Here is a 25,294-nt window from a genome sequence, read left to right as displayed (position 1 = left end):
ATTATATTTATACTTTTATTTATTTATACTTTTTTTTTTTAAAAAAACCTTTTTCTAAGCATTGTTTCTTTAAACCTTCATGCTGTCTGAAGAATCCCTGATGTTGTCAATTCGTGAACCAAGTCAAAATAAACCTGACATCTACATTTACAATAAGTCAGTGTCAATATGGATCTGTGAGAAAGAAGTTTTGCATATACCTAAAGCACTGATAGCAAAAGGTTGCTGAGCATTCTTAGACATCTGAATCCATTCTTAACTTTCTCAATGTCAATAGTGTCACTGTCTTTCTCTGTTCAGATAACATACACATGATCTTTGGCATATCAGGTTGCTGGTGCTCATTATCTTATATCTAAAGTGATAAGTAGGTAGCCTATGCTGTTTTGCCTTAAATTTCTAAGCAGGGTTACTTCATAGTACCATCATAAAGAGTGTTTGCAGTTATTGAGCTTTGAGTTCATGGTCTCAACAAGGTGCAAAACTGAGAGAAATGTCTACAGTTCCCCTGAGCAAAACATAGAAAATCAGAGCTGGATTTTAAAACACATCAACATTCTCCTGGTAGAATATTCTATTAAAAGAAAAGAGGAACATCTGCATCACAATAACCAGGTGTGATGGGACCACACACCAACTCAATCATGTCTTCAAAAAAACAATTTTCAAGTATCATCAATTTCTTTTAGCATGTTATTAAGAAAAAGGAACAGCAAGTATCATTAAGTAAACATGATTTTTAACAGAATACTAGTGACAACATCCTGCATTTCTGGAGATCTTTAATGCCTGAAAATACTTTTAGAGAAAATATTTTGAAACAGGTTGCAAGCCACACAACAGTAATGCACTAACAGACAAAAGCATAATAATCTAACCTTGATGAAAAAGAATGTGGAGTTATCAGCTGCATATTAACTCTATTCTTCATCGGTACAGAACAGACAATTTGATGGGGTATAGATGAAATATAGAAATGTGGGAGTCTTCTCTCAGAGACAGGGATAAAATCTCAGTCTTTTTGTCCTACTTGCCATGTTGATTGCCTTTTCTTCTTTCAATTCAGATACTAGGCTGCAGCAGCAAGGAAAATGAAGACAGAATTTTTTCAGAAAAAAAAAATAGCATGAGACCATGTAATTCAGATCTGAATTAAGTTTTTATAACTTTTGATCATGTATTTCTGATTGATTCCTTCATTTTGCAACAGTACTGTTTGTAGCACTATTTTCGTGAAGATAGTTTTACAGTATGTCATCTCTTAAGATACGAAGTGGCCAGAAGTAGTGACCATTGTCTCATAGAGCTAACCTAGCTTCTAAATGGCAGTTTGTTATTAGTGAGTTCCCAGCAAGATGTAGTTGTTTCTGGCAAATTTTGTGAAAAGGAAAAACACTTCTCTGGCTTGATATGTTTTCAATTCCATACACTTTATTTTTCAATTTAAAATACACTGTATTAAGAATGATGTCATCTTGGTGTAGGAAATAATGGCATAAATGGAGTATACTTTAATTACTACTTTTTTTGATATTTAGAGCAGTAAAGGAGTAAAATAAACCTTTTTTTACCTAGGAAAAAGTATTCCACTGAGGTGCTCTTTAGGGGAATGCTGTGCTTCAGCATTACCTTTTCACATACGTAAGTTCATCAGTTCCACAGTGGAACAATATAAGAGGTTTGTATGGGAAGACACATCAGCTTCCTGCTGGTGTCAGGTTATTCCTGGACTGAGACTGACCCACATTTAAAAGATGCTGGAACTGCAACTGTGAAGATCCAACAGCCCCAAATTTGCATGTGTAGCAGTATTTTCCTCAGCCCTTTCTTCTGTTGCAAACATGCAAGCTATATTGTAAAAAAAGAGCTATTATCCCTCAGGTTTTTCCAGTGTGTTATACCATTATTCATTGCCAGTGCAGTGTCTGGTACGTGCATTTAATAATTTCAAGCATAAAGATATGTGTTAGCATTCATTCACTTTAACGAACCTGAAATACCACTTCATCATCTGATCAATAATAATAATATTTAGTACTTATGTATGGCTTTTCTTTTTTGAAAGGCTATACACACAGGATAATTTGGCTGCCAACATATACAAACTAAATAATATACAAATCTCAATGGATTCTGTTTGTATTATAAATAACTCTTGCCCTGGAAAAGATTTTTTTCTTCTATTCTGACTACTGAGAAATATATTTTACCACTGAACACCCCAGAAGATTAACTGTGTATGGTAGCTATAAATTTAGATACAAATAGTGTAGAGATGGAGAAGAATTGATCAGTGCAGGACTTATGTAGTGAACAATACCAGTTTATTCTCGAAGTCTGTTTAAAAACTACACACAGTGAAGCTTTTAACTCTTTGGGAAACAGCTAGTAAGTTTACTAGATCTCATAGTAGGAAAGACTGTCTCTATATACAGCTTGAATTTCATCTGTATGAATTCATCCTTTTCCTTCTCCAGGAGGGATTTGCTGTTGGATTTTGTCTGTTTCAGTTTTTTTACAAATCCACATTGAAATCGGTATCCATTACTATTATCCTATCCCCTTGGTCATAACTTTTTTTTTCTACCTGACTATCTGCATTTTAAATGATTTCTACAGATCTATTTCCACTTGTAATGAACACAGGACCTCTTGCAGGAACTATTACTGCAGTAAGAGCAATGCTTGTTTTATGATACTTCCCAATTCTTTTTCTAAAAATTTTGATGGACTTTGATTTCTATTTGATATATCAGATTACATTGTTGAATGCAGCCCTATGCTTAGAACTGTTAAATGCATGGATCTACCTCACTAGACAAAAAAGATCACATTTAGAGCTGGAAGGTTGTTAACCACTATTTAGTCTTTGCTATTTCAAAATCAGACAAGCTCTATAGGACCAAAAATACTGCACAGCTCTGAGTGTGAAAGTCTAAATTTGAGTTATCACATGCATGCTGCAGAAGGTTGTATTTCTGTTGCTAAACCTCTTCCTGCCTCTCTACATTCTCTCACATAAAAGATGTTCACAACATGTACTTTAGGCACCTAATTTAGATGCAATTTAGAGTACAATCTAAGACCCTAAATTCCCAACAAGGTGAATGGAACTATGCAGGCTCCTCCAGAGAACAATTCAGGAAAGGTAAATTCTTAAATTTTAAAGCTAGATGATGTGAATGCCGCCAGTTGTGTATTCCTGAATTTCAAGGACAGCATGCACCACATTTATTTCAGGGGTGCCTTTAGGACTTACCTAAAGCCTGTGAAAATCAGGAGGCAAACACCCAGGGAGCTCTGAATAAGCCTTTCCATTTCAAAGGAATGATAATGAGTTAGAGATGCTTTTTACTTACACTAATGTAATTCAGGACAGCTATAGATTAAAATAGGTATCACTTTATGTTACCCACTGGTCTGTGTAGAATCAATTTATGATTTCAGGCCATCTGAGTACACTAATTTCTGTATCTCAGGACAGGGTTTGTCAAATCCTTATTATTTGTCTCAAAAGAAGGCTAAACCGATGACACTAGTTAATGCGTCCAAGGCTAAATAAAAGACCTAAGTCTTCAGGTAGTTAGTATTATATGTATTTTTTCTCAGTTATACAAGGATAAATATGAATTGTTAGGCAAGATTTTTTTTCAGTTTCACTCAATTACTCACACTGCTGATATTTCATATCTCTTCTCCTTTTTTCCTTCCAAGAATAATTGCACCTATAAGTCACAAAACATATGTTTGTGTGCATGCTTTTTGTGTGTGAGTGACCATACATGTAGGGCAGAGATCAACTTAGAAACATTTAAGAGTTTGCTTAACTCCATCTCTAGTATTGGTGGCATTTAATCATGGACTAAAGTGTTTTCCTGAACAGATATTTTTTCCTGACTTTTTATGACTTTCAGATGCAAAACTATACATAAACAAGTCAACAACATACTTTAAAATCTAAACTTAAAAATAATCTACTCCATTCAATTTTCATTAATTTTTAGCATTTTTTTTTCCAAAAAAGTAAGAATTCCATATCTTATGTGATTCTGTAATATATATAATTCTCTACATTTTTCAGTGTGAAAAAATGCTGCTGTTGACTGTGCTTGTGTAAAAATATCTGATCCTGTAAATATCATTGATAGGTAAACTGTAGTATGATATTGTGATATTGGTTTATATTTCAAATTTTTTATTAAAATAAAATAGAATTATTTGTATTTTGCTTTCCAGATGTTTTAGAATGAAATTACTGAACAAACCTTGAACCATGTGAACAATTTTCTTAATTCTTGAGAGCATATTTTATTAAAAAATCCACTAACAACCTCCTTCATTTTATTTTAACCTAATTTTACTTGATGGGAAAATTACATATAATTTGTGTTATTGCAGTGCTCTTTCAGTTCCTGAGTTGTTGGAATATTTAATTTAAATGAGTCAAAATTCCCAGGAAAATCATTAAATCCACTAGCTGGAATGATCTGTAAATGAAATGACTCACAAAATAAGTCCAGCAACTGGTTAAATCCCCGTTTAAGAGAAAGTTTTGCATTATGCCAGTTGACACATCTCAGCTATCTTCTTGAAATTTCCTGTGGTTCCCTGTGTTTAGCTTCAATGCAGCAACTGCTTTTCAATTCTTCACTATTTAGGTCTAGAAAAATTTTTAAAAATCAAATGTATTTCATTCTATTTTGTATAAATACCGCTTCTCTTTTCCCATTTTGCATCTGTTTCATAGATTTCCTTTCCCAAAATCTGTGGTTGTCCCAATTGCCTGAATGACAGTTTTCAGAATTGTCCCAATGCCTGAATATTTAGGACCACGCAGAATTGTTTTCTTTAGGAGAAGAAATTCTGATTAAAACTGAGGTATACATCTGCTCTAGTACATGGTTCATCTAGCCTGTAGATTAGCCAGGCCATGAATTTGTTACTTCTAGTAGTACAGTTGGGGGGGAGATGATACAGTAGTAGAGGGAATCAATTAAGGAACTACTCAAATAAACTGAACTAATATCTGTGATTTGACTGGATAAGTCTGAGGTGATGGTATATGTCATTGTGAGGCTGCTTTCTACCATGTTTGAAAGGTGAGAACAACTGCAATTACTGGAAAAATCCAATTATAACATCAGATTTCCAAAGAAGGCAAGAGACTAGGTATTTCACCTCGGTCCCTGGAAAAAAATAGGGAGCAACGTCTCAAAATGAAAACTTAGCATAGTTTCAAATTAAACTATTGCCAGTTGTAATTAATCAGTGTCACCAAAAAAATGAACATTTTTCTCCTCTTTAATCAATAAAGAGAAATTGTTTCCAGCTCAGCAACTCTATTTTCAAACTGAATGAATCATAGAATCATAAGGTTGGAAAAGACCTCTAAGATCATCGAGTCCAACCATCAACCCAACACCACCATGCCTACTAAACCATGTCCCTAAGCGCCACATCTACACATCTTTTAAATACTTCCAGGGATGGTGACTCAACCACTTCCCTGGGCAGCCTGTTCCAAGGCTTGACCACTCTTTCAGTAAAGAAATCTTTCCTAATATCCAGTATAATCCTCCCTTGGTGCAACTTGAGGCCGTGTCCTCTCATCCTATCGCTAGTTACTTGGGAGAAGAGACCAACACCCACCTCGCTACAACCTCCTTTCAGGTGGTTGTACAGAGCGATAAGGTCTCCCTTCAGCCTCCTCTTCTCCAGACTAAACAGTCCCAGTTCCCTCAGCTGCTCCTCATAAGACTTGTGCTCCAGGCCCTTCACCAGCTTCGTTGCCCTTCTCTGGACACTCTCCAACACCTCCATGTCCTTCTTGTAGTGAGGGGCCCAAAACTGAACACAGGATTTGAGGTGCGGCCTCACCAGTGCCGAGTACGGGGGCACGATCACTTCCCTACTTCTGCTGGCCACACGATTTCTGATACAGGCCAGGATGCCATTGGCCTTCTTGGCCACCTGGGCACACTGCCGGCTCATGTTCAGCCGGCTGTCAATCAGCACCCCCAGGTCCTTTTCCTCCGGGCAGCTTTCCGGCCATCTTTCCCCCAGCCTGTAGCGTTGCATGGGGTTGTTGTGGCCAAAGTGCAGGACCCGGCACTTGGCCTTGTTGAACCTCATACAGTTGGCCTTGGCCCATCGATCCAGCCTGTCCAGGTCCCTCTGCAGAGCCTTCCTACCCTCGAGCAGATCAACACTCCCGCCCAGCTTGGTGTCATCTGCAAACTTACTGAGGGAGCACTCGATCCCCTCGTCCAGATCATTGATAAAGATATTGAACAGGACCGGCCCCAGTACTGAGCCCTGGGGAACACCGCTCGTGACCGGCCGCCAACTGGATTTAACTCCATTCACCACAACTCTCTGGGCTCGGCCGTCCAGCCAGTTTTTTACCCAGCGAAGAGTGTACCTGTCTAAGCCGTGAGCCGCCAGCTTCTCTAGGAGGATGCTGTGGGAGACAGTGTCAAAGGCTTTACTGAAGTCCAGGTAGACCACATCCACAGCCTTTCCCTCGTCCACTATGCAGGTCATCTGCTCATAGAAGGAGATCAGGTTGGTCAAGCAGGACCTCCTTTTCATGAACCCGTGCTGGCTCGGCCTGATCCCCTGGTTGTCCTGCACATGCCTTGTGAGCGCCCTCAAGATAAACCGCTCCATAATCTCCATGAAGAACCTAGAGAGAATAAAACTATTACTTGGCTTCCTTAGTGCGAAGAGTGTTATTACCTTGGAATAATGCGTTCTGTATTGTTTAAGAGCAGCTGATATAACTAAGGAGGAAACAGCGCTGGTAGACATTCTTTCCATGCCTTCATACAGCTGGAGAAGGTGGCTATTTCAGAAAAGTTTATTATAAATTTGACATGAATATGAATTTATAAACACAAAAAAGGCATAAAATATGTTAATTTAGCTAAGAATCAGCTGAAGATAACATAAAGGTGTTTATTATTTGGAAAGAGTAAACACAAATAAAAACACTTTTTATGATTCATTACTAAAAGCCATTAATAAATAAACATGAACTTAATTGTAGGAACTGGAGCTGAATGTTAGGAAATATTTGAACATAACAAGATATACCTAACTGTAGAATTTTTTTTTTTTCCCAAGAAGTCTGTGTAGAAACCTGCTTTCTATGCTGCAGGCTTTAAATTACACTGGAGAAAATTTCTATTAAATATAAATATCAATAGGGGCCTAAATGGCCTTGTAAAGGAGCTAATATGGCTAAGTGGGACATATATACATACCTGAAATAACTCGGTGTTTCTTCTCTTGAAGGCAATAGACTGACTGTGATCCCACAGGAATGATTTATGTTTATTTTTTAAAACATGAGGTGTTTGGGTTTTTTTAAAATTCTTTTAGCTTAGGATCTGTCTGCTGATGTCCGAAGACCTGCTAGTGAGAAATCATAAATACCTGTTTGATATGCATAATAACAAGAGCTATGTTTGTTCTAATAAAATAACAACACCAGGACATGCAAACAAGCATGAAACTTGATCATCTCTCCTGTTAAATCATTAGAAGTATGCCTGGACATGTTTTTGGCTAAGAATCTCCAAGACAATTTCCAAGGATGGTTCAAGTTAGCTTAAACCAGTACTGATCCTGATAGGCAGCTTGCTGTAGCTGTGTTGGCTTGGAGGGCAAGAGATTTTAACTTAATGGATGTAGACTGCTCCGTGCTGGTTGGCCTCTGCCAGAGAATGGTCTCAACCATGTTTAATTTATTAGTAGAGATCTACTTACAAAGTCCAAGGCAAATCATAGATAAGAAAAATCAGAACTCTATGATGAAATAATAGTATGGGTTTGAGAGTTAAAGACCTTTTAATTCACACTTCTCTGAGGAAAAAGGCAACCTTACTAAGGCAAAGGGGAAAAAGAAAATCTGTGCTACAATTGTCAATTTTCTAGCAATTAAACCAAATGATTTGTAATTTCAGACATTTGCAATTTATATTTTCCAGACATTCTTCTGACAAATTTGTTGTTTCTGCAACAGAATCTGCAGAAACTATACATATGAAAATTAAAACTATTTGAATATCACTTCACCCTAGAAGTAGAAGAAATATCACCTGTGGTTTTTACACCTCAGAACTTCTTCTGTACAGTGCAGTATTTGACTCTAATATATTGTTTATTGAAAGCAAGGATGAAATTTTGTTTTCCTATCAGCAGCATTCTTGTAAATGTTGGCAAGGTTTGTAAGAACATATGTTTTTGATGGGTTGTTCTTTTATTGTAGCTGGTCACTGTGGTTCCCCAGATCCAATTGTAAATGGTCATATTAGTGGAGATGGTTTCAGTTATCGTGATACTGTAGTCTACCAGTGTAATCCCGGCTTTCGACTTGTTGGTACATCTGTCAGAATTTGTCTACAGGATCACAAGTGGTCTGGACAAACTCCTGTTTGTGTCCGTAAGTATCATTATTTTTTCACTGAATTATTACTACTATTTTAAATGTAATTGAGCATTAACAGTGGATTGGATGTTCAAAGGTGTTTGAATGAGGTACTCAGATCAGATATTTATTGGACCTACTTTCAATTACAAGGGTCATTAAGATAACTAATCCAGTTTCTAACCTAGCACAGACTGAATAACTATATCCAGTAATTTCTGATTTCTGTTGTTGCAGAAACAGGATGACATAGGCATTGAAGTGGGTTGAACAGCAGGCTGCAACTGTATAACTTCATCTATCTCTTTCTCTAGGCATAATTTCTATATGTCAAGTGTGGGTTTACTGAGCCTCTCCCTTATTTTTTCACCAGGAATATCAAAATCCCTTGGTCTATTTTCATTGTTTGGTGGGTAAAGCTGGAATACTGTTCATCTATGCAGTTTTGATGGTGACTGCCCATTTTTCCAAGTCAGCCTCCTAATATTTACCAGTGCAAGCCTGTGGTGTATGATTGCACAGACCCTCACATATACATACAGAATCCTTTATTGTTACAATACTGGAAAAAATATCCTTTATCATAAAAGAGCAATCCCACTGTGTCTCTCTCAATCATCACCAATTCATCTCCCTTATATACTAAGAAAAACAGTCTCTCTTCCTTCTGGCAACGATCACATGTCTGCTCACAATTCCCTTCACCTGTTTCAGCTCTTGAATCAGCTGGTGCTCATTAGGCCACCTCTTCTGCTTTATTCAATTCTTCTTTAGCTTCCACATCTGCCACCTCAGGGTGACTGCAAGCAGCATCCCTAGCTGAGAGCTTTTTCATTTTGATGTTTACAGTTTCCTTACAGAGGAGACAACTAAGCCAGGTGTTCAGGTCTTATCTGAGGTGTATGTGCGCGTCTGCTAGTTCTCAGCGCACAGACTGAAGTCCTATCTTAACTTGGCCGAAACTCCCGATTCCACAATTCTTCTCTACACAAGCCCAGTCATGGTATTGGATTATACCACATCTGTTAGAAAAAATGTTAACTTTTTTATACCCTTTAGTAGGATTTTTTCTCTTATTTCACCTGCTTTTGAAAATCCCATAATCAATTGCTGGAATTGTTGAGTCTTTTTTACTCTACTTCCTTCGTCATTTGCATGGCAGGTTTTCTGACATTTTCTGAACCAGCAGCCATTTAATCAGTCAAGACTGATTTCTCTGCTTTTTATTTTACTACTTTATTGTGTAGTTGATTATATTATTCTTTTTCAGTTTTAATAAGGTTCCCCATTTTTATATATTTTTTGTTATTTTTAATGGAGCGTTTATTTAAATTATTTCAATTTTGTAACTTTTTGAGATATCTGCAATTCAGACAGAAGTATTTTTGCCTAGACAGAGATAGTCACTGAGATGATCAGCTTTTCTGTTCAATCCATGTCAGTATCTTCGTTTTGTTTCTGAGACAATATATTACTGATCATTAGATTTCAAAATGTTCAGTATTTTCTTTCTTAGTGGTAAAATGAAAATTTCTACCTGTATACAGCTGCAGGAAATATCTGTCAAGTGTCATTGTCCTTTTAAAATCCTATTTATATCTTCAAGTGATTTATATTCATCAAAGGAGAAATGCTACCAGTGAGCATTATTACTTTTAGTGGATTAATTTTACTGTGGAGTGAATAAAATCCCTTCAAAAGAAAGGGGTAAAGCTGAGGAGGGGTGGAAGGCTGTTTCTTCCTAAAGTGATGTTCTCATTACTGTTATGAGAACTGTCAACAATTTCTGTCAATATAGGTTGCCTAATACTTTCTATTGCAACATGGTTTTCTTTTGCTTATAACTCTGCCAGACTAAAGAGCCATACAAGATGATTTTTTTTTATGTCAGCATCCAGATGATTTTCCTACTTTTATTCATTCATTTATTTATTTATTTATTTAAAATTCTCATTAAAATGGCTCTGTTATTTCTGAGAAGGAAAGTGAAAACCTACAGTTTAGCAATGCTAGAAATGTGCTCCCTAATGTGATACTGAAATGGTCTTCTGACTGAGCAGTGTGGATCAGGAACTAGAAATATGGCAGAGGTACCATAAAGAAGTTATGGGCTGTGCCCCTGAAAATTTACCACAAATTGGTCTTTATTTTGTGAGATTTTTACAGAAGATAACACATCATTTTATATTTCTGATTGGTTTTAAAAGGAATTTCAGAGTTGTAAGTACTGGACATTTTAATCTTCAAAAAATATTAACTACGAAAGTACTCAGAGTACTCCACCCATGACTACTTTAGCTTCTTAGTTTCACATGAAAGTCAGCCTCCTTCATCTTGCACAATTTTTGACACATATCTCTTTATTGGATAACCAGTTGAACCACACTTTAGCCAAATATTTTATGAAAGATCTTTTCAATTCCTGGTTATTGAGAATTAACATGAAATATGAAGATGTCTGATCAGTGCCTTGTGAGTAACAGCACAACAAAAATCAGGACACTAACCTTCGTTACTAAAAGTATATACTATATTAATGATGACTAAAACATGGGCTTAGTTATATAGCTGGGTACTCAGACTGGATTTTTTTTTTTGTCCAAGTACTGTCAGTACTACCATTATTTCTTCTGGGTTACGCATTTTCTGTGGTGAGATGGAAGTCTCCAGGGTCTAAGAAAGATACTATGTTAAAGATGGGAGGATATATTTAAGAGTTATATTACATTAAGTGGGTTGATCTCTTTGTAATATAATAGAGAAATGTGTAATTCCTTAACGAGTATTGATTTCAGATATGCCAAGTGCATCTATTTTCCCATGACATATTTAGGACTAAGTATGTATGTGGATACACATGCATGTGTGTGCATGCATGCATAGAGCAGTTATTTATATTAGGATGGAGGAGGGAATTTGTAATTCACTGTTTAGATGACATAAAAACAACAGTAGTAACTTTTATTTGAAATGCCTTGACTACTGCTTAGGTAAATTATACTAAATGGATTGCATAAAAGCCTAGTGGTGATTGAAAACGCTATAATGCCAAAATTATCTACTTTGCTTTTTTTTTAAGAAAAAAAAAGATGCTTTTAAGTACTTACTACTGTGTGAATCCAACTATTGCAGTGTTGATCAGTCAACAGGGCAGTGATATCTAGTAACTATAATGGAGCAGTGGCAAAACTAGATGCAGTAATTAAGATCTCAGTGTCCGAGGTCTTTAGTTTCTGGAAGGGGTTACAAAAACCAGCATCCTGTCAAGAGTAATGAGGTCTAAACAGAAACTGACTGACTAAGGTATGCTTTTATTAAAAAGGGCAACTGAACAGAATTATCCTTCATTATCAGAGCTTTTACAAGAGATATAAATTTTCTGTTGTTAAAACCTACGGCATATAATTTGTTCAGGAAACTGCAGAAAGTTTAAAGTAATAGCATTTTTTTAAATTTAATAGGCTTTTATATAAGAATTATGTTAACTGATTTGGTATGGTCCTGGAAATTGCTTTATTTATTGAAATTTGATCATTTGTAACAGTTTAAAAATGCAACAACTAGAATAAAGTTGATCCTGTGTATGTAGTAAGATTTTATTCTGATGTTTAGCATTTCATCTTCAAATGCTGCAAATGAGATGGTGCAGAAAGTAGATTTATTTACACAATTTCAGGGCTAAATACGTAAGTCTGTATACAGGAAGGTGTCCTATTTAATTCCCAAAGATCAGGTACTCTTGAAAATACTGTTTCACAATTGAACTCCATGATAAAATAAAAAGAAACACATTTAAATATTTTTCACTTTTCTCTTCAATTAAAAAAACCCCAAACCACAGTAATAAAGCAAAAGATAAACCTGTGTATAGGATATTTATTTGAGTATGATAAACGTCACTAGCACAATATTGAAAAGGTGTGTGTGTGTGTATAATATATACATTCTGATTTTATATTGCCAGTGTCTATGCTTTTCTATATTATTTTAATGTCTTGTCATGTGGAAAGCTAGAGCTTGACCATAACAAGTATATTTTATAAGTGTCATTTAAACATAGCCAACACATAATACACATAATGGGAAAGATTTACTCCCAACAATGATTTCTCTATTGCCATAAGGAAATCTGATTAAAAGGATCGCTACTTCAGTAAAGCAGCTCTAGAACATTGGAACAGGAATGCTTCAGAACTCCAGAATGCTCTGAAGCAGTACATCAAATTCAATTTGTTTGACCCTACTACATTTTGAAGCTTGCAGGGAAATTTTTTTTTTGTTTTATTTGCATTAGTAGGAAATACAGTGAACTTTCTACATTCTTTAAGGTGTCAGAATGCATATATATATATATATACATAAAATTATTTATATTACAACTTTCAACATAAGATAAAAAGTAGATACTAAAAGTTTTATTGAAAAATTGAGATTTTTCTCCTGGCATAAATACATCCTATTTTTTTCTTAAATATGTTGTATAAATATAAAAGACAAATTCAGGAGGAAAAAAAAAACCAAAAGAGCTCCAACCAGCAAGTGATTCCATGGAACAGTACCTTTCAGTTAGATGCTAGCCTGACTATTTTTCTTTTAACAGCAATCACATGTGGACATCCTGGGAATCCAGCTCATGGAATGACTAATGGCAGTGAGTTCAATTTAAATGATGTTGTAAATTTTACTTGCAACACTGGGTACTTACTTCAGGGTGCTTCTCGAGCACAGTGCCGAAGCAATGGGCAGTGGAGTAGCCCTTTACCCAACTGCAGAGGTAAGAAACTTTCTCATACATTCTCTGTTCTCTAATGACTTATTTCAGGCATGATCCTTTATGCTGCCTTCAAAGTATTGGGGTATAATTCAGAAACCTGACCTTCAGGAACGTATTGTCACCTTTATTTAAGTTTTTGTGTTTCTATATTTGAAAATGGAGTTAGAGCTGAGGGGGAGCCTAGGCTTTTCAGTATTTTACCTCAAAATTCTGAGACTGCAATCCCTAGCATTTAGTTTATAGACACATAAAGTGTACTTTGTATCACAAAAGTTATATTACATTAATAAATCACAGTTGGATATCTAGCCTGAATTAGGTGCACTAGAATACAGTTTCCATAAATGGTCCATTACTCCTATTAAAACATAGTTATGCAAATGAATATTCATGCATCAAAACACTATTAATTCTTCTGTAATTCCTAGCAATACCTGAGAGATGTTCATAACTTTTGTACGTGTGAAACCTGACTTTTCTTTGCCCAGAAAAAAATGATAAAGTAAGATTTAATTCTGATTGGTTTTTTTGCAAAGACGTATCTGAACTTGATTACTAGTATGCTCTGGGTAAGATGGAGATGTTTGAGGAATGAGAATAAAGCAATGGTTTGTGCTATGAAGAAACCTCTGTATCAAATGTACATATTAGGGAAGAACAAAAAGAAACCATTTTAAAACACAATTCAAAGTTCTCAGATGTCATTGTGTCCTCATCATTTATTTATCCAAATGTCCATAATGTAATTAAGATTATAAAGGAAACAAGTCTCTGAAGTTACCCTATTGTTACTCTTTCCATTTATGGCCATTGTTTTTATTTATTTTCCTCAACCTTTGGCTATTTTTGCAGAATATGGAGCTAATATCAAATCTTTGGTCTGTTCCACCAATATCTTTATCAGACCGCTAAAATCTGTTCATTGGTCTATTGTTTTCATGTTGTATGTGCCGAAATAACTTCTACTGGTGTAGTACATGCTTTCTCAATGCTGAATCCAGTAAGATGCCAAAAATATTTAATGACACTGTGAAATGTTTTCTTCTGAATCACAGAGGCAGATTGAATATCTTCTGGCTATAAAATAGATGCAAATTGTCAGAGAGGTGAAAAGCAGGACATGAGGTGAATCATGTAAGATATACTGAAAGATCTCAAAAACCTGGAGAAAAGTTTTTGAGATACTGTATATCCTTCAGTGCTCTTTTTGTGAAGGCTCCAGAAGGCAATGTATTTTAATGGGTGTAATTTAAAAATGTTGTTCCTGGTCATATTCCCTTTTCAAAGCTGGAATTGTCTTGGTCTATTTATAACTTTTAACAACAGTACTAATTTTCAAATGTGTAAACCAACAACAAATAAAAAATACTTAGTCTCTGGAGAGAATATGATGATTTTGCCTGGTATGGAACATGCAAAGAAATAGAACACAAAGATCGATCAATCGATCAATACATGTATGCATATATATAGAAAATATATATTTATATTATACCTAAGATATAATAATAATCTAAGATAGATTTTTGAGTATTAAATTGAAATTGGCAAGGCTGGCAAGATTTTCCTTCTGTGACATAATTTGGCAAATCTTCACTAAATCATGCATCCTCTGAAAGAAGTATCACACAAGTTACTTAGGTTTTTCCTTAGGTTGATGAACATTTCAGTTCTTTTGCATGGATTGTATCTCAATGCATGCCTGAATGCTGACTACAAAATTAAGAAGCTAAAGATTACTTTACAAATTTAAAAACCATGATTTTTTAAATCACCCCATCATCCACTATTGAAAATACAAGTCTGGAATTCTATTGCCCTCTCTGATTAGAGAGGTCCAAGTTAGACAGCTTGTTGAAAAGTAGGTTAATACTAAAGCAGATAAAATAACTTCTCCAGAAATGCAATGGCTAGTAAGGTTTTCCTGAGTATTTTCTTTCACTGGAAATATGTAACTTAAATGTTAAATCAATGTAAGTACTATGCTTTTTGTCCTTTGTAAGTTGTCTTTAATGTGCTAAAGGAAATTGCAGTCAGCAAAGTTGTGCTAAGGATACTAACATTGGGACTAAAAATAATGTAATAAGAAGTTAACTTCAGCTATTGGTAGTTTCATTATCTCCACCTGTTGGTTTATTAAAAATCATATTGTATTACCATGGTTGTTCCTTAGAATAATAACTAACCCTGGTGATTAACTCATCATATTGTTTCAGAGATAGCTGATGCAATTTCAAGCTCAGTGTGTGTGGAATTAGATCCTTCATTCTCATTAAAACAACACAGAGATGGCAATTCCCTCAGTAAATACCCTCAGAATTTATTCAAGTGGGTTAACTAGCATAGCAATATAATTATTGGAAGAGAAGCAGGAGTTAGCAAACTGTTCCTGTTTAGGCTCAAGTACTTTTTTTTTCCCCTTTTATACTGTTTTATATTGCTAGACTTCAGTGAGCAAACTCTTCTATCTCATCTGTGAGGCATTTAAGGTTTATTTGTTGAAAATATACACTTTTTCACATATCCCGTAAATGCAGTCCAGATCTGCTCTATTTGACTCAGAGGCAGAGATCGCATGGTTTTACTGATGTTCAACCCCATTTACGAGCTGAGATACTCAGCTATTTACATTGAACTCTAGTACATTTATTAAAAGGAAAACAAGTGAAAGTGAAAGAGAAAGAAAAAAGGAAAAATAATGCAAAGGCTGAGAAGACTTAAAAAATAAGAACATAAGAATTAGGAGCCTTACAGTTTCTCTAACATTATTTCAGTCGTGTTCCTGTCTATTTTCATTTTCCTTTTTTAATTCATCATGTGAATTTGAGTTTGATCCAGGCCAATTTATGATCTGAAATCTTGTTTAGAGAGGTTGGATTTCTGAAAGTAGTGAGTATTATAGATGCAACTCTGCCAAGATCCATTCACTTAAGAATGGCAAACTCCTATCAGAATGGAGTGGCCCAGAGTTCCCTCAGTTGAGTATCTACAATTTTGTCTATTCTCATGCAGGTGGTGTAAATTTGGACTTTTGCCTTTCACTCAGTGCTTCTTCACTTCATTCTTCCCTTCACTTAGTACTTCTTTCTCTATAACAGCAGCTGTTTTTCAGTGACTTACTTCTATCTCTTCCATCATGAACTGTGAGGACTCACCTAATCTTGTCACCTGCTGCTTGTCTGTTGCCTCACTGTAGGTCTGTATTACAAAGCATAAAGTTGTTTAGGAACTTTAATCAATAACGATTTAAATGTTATTGATATCAGTGTAACTGCAGTATTTAGATAATTACATCTTGAAATAGGGTCAGTATAGGGAATGGATAATTAATTGGTTTTCTATACTGGAAAGTTTGTTAGTGTATGATTTGGGAGAATGTAATCTCAAGTTTAAAAAAGGAACTAGATTCTTTTCTGTCTTGTGCATCAGCAAGAATTTTATTTAAAATACAATTAAAACTGCAAGTATTACTCAAATGTCACCGCTTTTGTCTTAGAAATTACAAAAATGAAGATGTACAAGAAGTAAAGAACCAAAGCTGAGCCTCAGAGCTTTGGTTGAACATGAAAAACTCATAATTAGTGGGCGAAAAAGAGATGGTCAGACTAATACAGAACTGTTGAGGCATGATCTTCTTTAAATGCTCAAGGTGTTTGAACATTTAAAGTGTTTGAAAAAGAGATAGGTCATAAAGTTTGCCGTTTCTCTAGATTCAAGGTGATCAACCTTGTAATCCATGTTGACATTTAAGCTATTTGAAAAAGAGATAGGTCATAAAGTTTGTAGTTTCTTTAAGTAATCTTATTTTTGGGTTCTGTAGAGGAATATACTAACTAAAGTAACAATAACTGTTGTAAATGTATTTGTGCACTAGAAGATATTTAGTTGTAGTGCAAAGGGAATAGTCAATATCAACTTCAGTTTAAGCATATCAGTGTTAGAGTATTTCTATACCATTGACCTACTACATGCATCTCTGATAGAGAAATTTTGGAGATTTTATTTCAATTATATGAAATTTGAAAATGTTGTATTAATTATCTTGAGAATTGGTATTGTTTCTTATTTTAGATTAGTGTGGCGTCTTGACCTGGCAGTCAATATGAAGTGGCTTCTCTCTGCTCTTCCTTCTTTCTCAATCTTTTCCTCTTCTCTGGCATGGGTTCTCCACAGGCTGCAATTTCTTCTGGAATATCTGTCTGCTCTGGTGTGGGTCCTCCATTGGCTGCAGAGAATATCTGCTCCCCCAGGGACTACCTTCTCCTCTAACCTCGGTGTTCCCTGTATTGTTTCTCACTGTTTTTTTTTTGACCCTCCTCCTCTCTCAGTGGCATTTTCTGCGCTTTCCTAAATATGTTTTCACAGAAACACAAACTTCCCTCATGGACTCAACTGTGATTTGAGGAGAGACTGAGAGCTGAGGTTGTTCAGCTTAGAGAAGAGAAGTCTCAGAAGAATCTTATCAATGCTTATCTAAAGGAGTGTGTAAAAAAAGATGGCCAGACTTCTCAGTGGTGCCCAGTGAAAGGACAAAAGGCAAAGGGCACAAACTGAAACATAAGAAAAAGCTTTTTAACTGTGAGGGTCATCAAACACCTAAACCGAATGCCCAGAGAGGTTGTGGAGTCTCCATTCTTAGAGGTATTCAAAACCTGACTGTACAAAGCCCTGGGCAGACTGATTTGGTTGTCCATTCTGACTTCAACTATTCTGTGATTCTGTGATTCTGTGTGATTTATGACTAAAGACTTTGACAGATGCATTTGGAGAATCTTGCTGAGGTGGTATGTGGTGTCTCCAGAGCTATTTTTCTGCAGATCCCACTGTTTTAGGCTACTACATAACGCAGACTTAACAAAAATAAGCAGACTGCAAGCATTTCAGATTAAAACACAGTCTCACAGATTAAGGTAAAATAGAACCAAATTATGAGACTGTAACCTAGATCATCTGATCTACGGTAACTAGGTGGGTAACTAATGTAACTTCTTAATCATCTCTGCAAGACTCTCCAGTACTTAAATAACACTTAAAGATACATATAATTAAAGAGGATACAACTCTTTTCCCCAAATTAGATGAATACAGAACAAAAGGAAAGGAGCTTCAATGAGTAAATATTTATTCCACATATTAACTAAACACTATAAGAGATTATCTAAATCCTAAGGTCCTGAAACCCTACTGTTTCTAGCCTGTAAGCATCAAAACTTATACTTAAATTGACACTGTTAAGAACCCTAGCTGAAGATGCCTATATGCTGCTCCTCACAATGAATTTAGGAATTTACTGTGAAACAAAAACTTTTGATATTCCTTCAAAAGAATGAAAAAAGAAGTACAGAGCAGTCTGGTTCAAACCTCCAGGCATGTTCCCACAGAACACTTCTCTGCATGCATCTATGTAGTTTAATTCTACCTGTATATCTGGGCAAAGGAGTTTTCTCTTCTGTAAGCTGCCTCCCTATAACCTCATAGCATAATTACAATTACATCATTTCACTGAGAGCAGAATTTGATATACCATTGTCGTGGTTTAACCTGGCAGGCAGCCAAATACCACGCAGCCGCTCACTCACTCCCCCCGCCCCCCCAATGGGACGGGGAGAGAATCGGAAGGGTAAGAGTGAGAAAAACTCGTGGGTTGAGATAAAGACAGTTTAATAGAACAGAAAAGGGAGAATAATGATAATAAATAATGATAGAATATACAAAATGAGTGATGCACAATGCAATTGCTCACCACCCGCGCTGACCGATAACCAAGTAGCGATCGGTACTTCCTGGATCACGCCTACCCTTCATATATTGAGCATGACGTCACATGGTATGGAATACCCCATTGGCCAGCTGGGCTGGCTGTCCTGATTATGTTCCCTCCCATCTTGTGTACCTAGCTCAGTCAGTAGGCACGGGAGCTGTCCTTGGACTAGGAGGGCACTTAGCAACAACTGAAAACATCAGTGTGTTATCAACATTCTCCTTGTACTAAATCCAAAACACAGCACTAGGAAGAAATTTAACCCTATCCCAGCCGAAACCAGGACAGTATCCACCCCTTATTCCATACCATTTACGTTATGCTTAGGTCTCACATTTTTCAATACCTTTCAATTAATCATCACTATCTTTTTTATATATATACATATATAATACATATACATACATATATACATATAATACATATACATACATATATAGACATAAATATATATATAAATGTCCATTGAGTTCTTTTAGTCCACAACTTTGGGCTCCATCTGTCATAACAGTCTTTCAGGGCCAGAAGGATGGTGTGTGGTGTTGGGCTGTTGCATCCTGAAGCCAGTTCTCATTTTGGTACTGCTGCACTCGTTCAGTTCTATCATCGTTGCACTTTGCTCGGTTTCATCGGAGTTAGTTCATTCTTCATTAATCTGGGTGATTTTCACTGCTATACCATTGATAGCAACCATAGAAATAATGATATACAATATCATATAACAATTGACATTATAAAATTCAGTTCATTGGCTATTTTCACCCAAAATCAAATCCCCTTGAGGTACACACCGGACTTGCCCATCCTTTCGCATCACCCACCAAGTGCACCCAGGTCCTTGAGCAAAAGCAATCCCACGGATGGGTTTTCCCTTGCCAGAGGCAGGAGTAACCCAGACTGTCTTCCCCAGCATATTTCTTATGTGCACGACAGGGACTTTATCTCCATCTACAGTACGTAAAAGTCTTGATTGGGCAGGGCCAGCTCGATTAACAGACCCCCTAGTGTTGACTAACCAGGTGGCTTTTGCTAAATGTGTGTCCCAATGCTTGAATGTCCCACCACCCATTGCCCTCAGTGTTGTCTTTAGCAGCCCGTTGTATCGTTCGATTTTCCCAGAGGCTGGTGCATGGTAGGGGATGTGATAGACCCACTCAATGCCATGCTCTTTGGCCCAGGTGTCTATGAGGGCGTTTCGGAAATGAGTCCCGTTGTCTGACTCGATTCTTTCTGGGGTGCCATGTCGCCATAGGACTTGCTTTTCAAGGCCCAGGATGGTGTTCCGGGCAGTGGCATGGGGCACAGGGTATGTTTCTAGCCAGCCGGTGGTTGCTTCCACCATGGTGAGCACATAGCGCTTGCCGTGCCGGGTTTGTGGAAGTGTGATATAATCAATCTGCCAGGCCTCCCCATATTTATATTTCAACCATCGTCCTCCATACCAAAGAGGCTTTACTCGCTTGGCTTGTTTGATTGCAGCGCACGTTTCACATTCATGGATAACCTGTGCAATAGCGTCCATGGTTAAGTCCACCCCTCGATCACGAGCCCATCTATATGTTGCATCTCTTCCTTGATGGCCTGAGGCATCATGGGCCCACCGAGCTATAAATAATTCACCCTTATGTTGCCAGTCCAGATCCACCTGAGCCACTTCAATCTTAGCAGCCTGATCCACCTGCTGGTTGTTTTGATGTTCTTCAGTGGCCCGACTCTTGGGTACGTGAGCATCTACGTGACGTACTTTTACAACCAGGTTCTCTACTCGGGCAGCAATATCTTGCCACAATGCGGCAGCCCAGATGGGTTTACCTCTGTGCTGCCAGTTGTTCTGCTTCCACTGCTGCAACCAACTCCACAGGGCATTTGCCACCATCCATGAGTCAGTATAGAGATAAAGTACTGGCCATTTTTCTCGTTCAGCAATGTCCAAGGCCAGCTGGATGGCTTTCACCTTGGACTGGCCCAAGGGCTACTGCATGAACTATCTCCTGTTTAATTTGTTCAAAGGCTTGTTGTTGCTCAGGGCCCCATCTAAAGTCGTTCTTCTTCCTGGTCACTTGATAGAGAGGGCTTACGATCTGACTGTAATTTGGAATATGCATTCTCCAAAAGCCCACAACGCCTAAGAAAGCTTGTGTTTCCCTTTTGCTAGTTGGTGGGGACATGGCTGTTATTTTGTTGATCACATCCATTGGAATCTGACGACGTCCGTCTTGCCATTTTATTCCTAAAAACTGGATCTCCTGTGCAGGTCCCTTGACCTTACTTTGTTTTATGGCAAAACCGGCTTTCAGAAGGATTTGAATTATTCTCTCCCCTTTCTCAAAAACTTCTTCTGCTGTGTTGCCCCACACGATGATGTCATCAATGTATTGCAGGTGTTCTGGAGCCTCACCCTGTTCCAGTGCGGTGTGAATTAGTCCATGGCAAATGGTAGGGCTATGTTTCCACCCCTGGGGCAGTCGGTTCCAGGTGTACTGGATGCCCCTCCAAGTGAAAGCAAACTGTGGCCTGCACTCTGCTGCCAAAGGGATGGAGAAGAAGGCATTAGCAATGTCAATGGTGGCGTACCACTTGGCTGCCTTCGACTCCAGTTCGTATTGAAGTTCTAGCATGTCCGGCACGGCAGCACTCAGTGGCGGCGTGACTTCGTTCAGGCCACGGTAGTCTCCACTCTCCATTAGACTTTCGCACTGGCCATATGGGACTGTTGAAGGGTGAGCGAGTCTTGCTGATCACTCCTTGGCTCTCCAATCGACGAATCAGCTCATGGATAGGGATCAGGGAATCTCGGTTGGTGCGGTATTGTCGCCGATGCACTGTTGTGGTAGCGATTGGTACTTGTTGTTCTTCAACCCTCAACAACCCCACAACAGAAGGGTCCTCTGAGAGACCGGGCAAGGTGGACAGCTGCTTAATTTCCTCCGTCTCCAGGGCAGCTATACCAAAAGCCCACCGATACCCTTTTGGGTCCTTAAAATACCCTCTCCTGAGGTAGTCTATGCCAAGGATGCACGGAGCCTCTGGGCCAGTCACAATGGGGTGCTTCTGCCACTCGTTCCCGGTCAGGCTCACTTCGGCCTCCAATACAGTTAACTCTTGGGATCCCCCTGTCACTCCAGAAATACAAATGGGTTCTGCCCCTTTATAGCCTGATGGCATCAGGGTGCACTGTGCACCGGTGTCTACGAGAGCCTTATACTCCTGTGGCTCTGATGTGCCAGGCCATCGAATCCACACAGTCCAGTAAACCCGGTTGTCCCTTTCCTCCACCTGGCCGGAGGCAGGGCCCCTCTAGTTCTGGTCATAGTATCCGCTTCTCACTTCTTGCAAACGTGAGTCAAGAATTCCTTCATTACAGTCCAAAGTAAGATCAGCCCTTCTACTCTGTTTGGGGAACTGTTCACTGGAAACTGGACCGTCGTGAGACAGGGTTTTCCTGAAAACTGGAGCAGCATTTTTCCTGAGAGAACCCCCTTGTGTGATTGTTTTTCCTTGCAACTCACGTACACGTGCCTCTAGGATGAAGGTAGGTTTTCCATCCCACTGCCTCATGTCCTCTCCGTGGTCACGCAGGTAAAACCACAGGGTGCCCCGTGGTGTGTACTTTCGATATCCTCTCTCTTGAGGAGTAAAACGCTGACTCCTAATGGCTGAGATACTGGTCCGTACAGGTGGAGAATAGGACCTATTGTCTTTGAGTTGCTGGACCTCTCGGGACAGTTTCTCTACAGCCGAGACAAGGGAGGAGGAGATAGTTTCTTCAAAATCCCGAAGTCTGCTAACCACCTCATCCACCGTTGGTGCTTCTTCCTCTTTCCAGCACAGTACTGCCAACGAACTGGCATACGATGCTGGTGCGCTCCGTACCAACTTCCGCCACATGGGTCGCGTGCACTGGACGTCATCTGGATCTTTGGGCGTTTGGTCGTCGTTCAGGTCACTATAAACCACCTCCAGCACGCCTAATTCTCTCAGGTACTGGATACCTCTCTCCATAGTGGTCCATTTGCCTAGGCGATATATAACATCTTCCTTGAAGGGATACCTTTCCTTCACGCCTGACAGCAGTCGCCTCCAGAGGCTGAGGACCTGTGTCCCTTTTCCAATTGCTTTGTCAATGCCTCCTTCCCTAGCAAGGGATCCCAGCTGTTTGGCTTCCTTCCCCTCTAATTCCAGGCTACTGGCCCCATTATCCCAGCATCGGAGCAGCCAGGTAATAATATGCTCGCCTGGACGACGGCCGAAATCTTTCCGCATATCTCGCAGCTCACTCAGGGATAGGGATCGGGTGGTTTCCGTCTCGTTTATGAGTTCTTCCTCTTCCTCCTCCCCTCCTCGTGATGGCCCTGGTCTTTCATCATCCCTTTCTAAACGACCTGATCTCCGCTTCCAAGATTTCCTCTTCTGTACAGGGGCAACGGATACCAGCAAGGGTTGGTCCTCTGGTTCAGCTGTAGTGCCTGTTGCTGGGGTTTGGGTAGCTGCAGTGCTTGTCATGGGGGTTGGAGTAACTGTAGTGCCTGTTGCCGGAGCTTGAGTGGCTGCAGTGCTTGTCGCAGGGATTGGAGAAGCTACGGTGACTGTTGCCGGGGTTTGAGTAGCCACAGGGGTTGTCATGGGGGTTGGAGTAGCAGCAGTGCCTGTCGCGGGGTTTTGAGTAGCCACCGTGTCTGTAGCCGCCCCCGAGACTCGCCGCTCCGCCCGCCCTGATGAGGCACTGCTGCTTGCCCTCCCTCTTTTCTTGTTCCTGAGGGTTGATCTCTGGACAGTATTCCTGAATAGCTGTTTAACCCTAAACAAGGCCTGAACCACATTCAGGAGACATAGCAATATGAACATGCTTGTTTGAGCATCCCAAGGATATTCAAAATTCTCAGGGAATATTGTGGACATCTTTGTAAAGAGGATAGAAGAAAAAGGAGTTTCTGACGATATGGAAGGGAAGATGAGCAAGTGGGAGAGAGTGTCCCATCCCGTCTCCCCCTTAAATTCATTCTCCGAGGAGAAACAAGTGCAATTACTAATAATTTCTAAGAGGTGGTTCCCGAGGTACAGAAATGACGGCAGCGCTGAGTACAGATACCAGATTAGACTTACGACCAATGATTTTATCACCTCATAAAACAGCAACAAAATGATAATCTTGGCCCAGTTCCGAATAATGATAAACAGCACAAAAGGGAACATATACTGCAAGCAAGGTATTACATGACCCAACATTGAGAGCCAGCCCCATAACTTTGACAGCCAATACATCAACATTGTGACCAATCAATATAATGGATGCTTATAACAATTTTGCCTTAACACACTTTGGTCAGATCTATCATTATCTCAACCCTTCGAGCCCCACGTTGGGCGCCAAAAAGGACTGTCGTGGTTTAACCTGGCAGGCAGCCAAATACCACGCAGCCGCTCACTCACTCCCCCCGCCCCCCCAATGGGACGGGGAGAGAATCGGAAGGGTAAGAGTGAGAAAAACTCGTGGGTTGAGATAAAGACAGTTTAATAGAACAGAAAAGGGAGAATAATGATAATAAATAATGATAGAATATACAAAATGAGTGATGCACAATGCAATTGCTCACCACCCGCGCTGACCGATAACCAAGTAGCGATCGGTACTTCCTGGATCACGCCTACCCTTCATATATTGAGCATGACGTCACATGGTATGGAATACCCCATTGGCCAGCTGGGCTGGCTGTCCTGATTATGTTCCCTCCCATCTTGTGTACCTAGCTCAGTCAGTAGGCACGGGAGCTGTCCTTGGACTAGGAGGGCACTTAGCAACAACTGAAAACATCAGTGTGTTATCAACATTCTCCTTGTACTAAATCCAAAACACAGCACTAGGAAGAAATTTAACCCTATCCCAGCCGAAACCAGGACAACCATTTAAGATTTTTACTTCAGTAAATACTATACTTTATACTATATGCTGTGAAAATTGCTGCAACATATTTTTATGATAATTATGCTTTTTTATTTATAATTTGATTAGTTTGGATTAAAAGATGAATCTGCATAGTTCAAAATGATTAGAGATTCTTTTTGCCAAAAAGGCTTCAATAAAATAAATCTCGAATGACATTATTGACACGAAAGAAGAGCAAAAAGTCCTTATTGGTTAGATTTAAGAAATAATAAAGTGCATTTAAATAATGAAATCATGCTGAAATGATAATTTTACATCCATGATTAAAAAAAAATCAAAATTCTACCAACTAAATGGCTTATATCAAATTTACTCTTAATGAATTGATTAGAACTTACCTAAAGCAAGTAATACCACTTCTTCTGGCATATGCCTTTCCTTCTA

General features: G+C 38.5%; 1 protein-coding gene across 1 annotated transcript in view; it reads left to right on the top strand.

Moving 5' to 3' along the window:
- CSMD1 (CUB and Sushi multiple domains 1) overlaps positions 1-25,294 on the top strand; it is a 1,311,413-nt gene that overhangs the window by 1,229,566 nt on the left and 56,553 nt on the right. The window contains exons 53-54 of the mRNA XM_075145187.1: positions 8,273-8,446; positions 13,032-13,205. Coding sequence (XP_075001288.1) covers positions 8,273-8,446; positions 13,032-13,205 — 348 coding nt within the window. The remainder of the gene's footprint in view (positions 1-8,272; positions 8,447-13,031; positions 13,206-25,294) is intronic.

This window comes from Calonectris borealis, chromosome 3, assembly GCF_964195595.1.
Source record: "Calonectris borealis chromosome 3, bCalBor7.hap1.2, whole genome shotgun sequence".
Taxonomy (NCBI): Eukaryota; Metazoa; Chordata; class Aves; order Procellariiformes; family Procellariidae; genus Calonectris; species Calonectris borealis.
The sequence above is the reverse complement of the archived record's forward strand: the minus strand, read 5'-3'. Positions and strand labels throughout refer to the sequence as shown.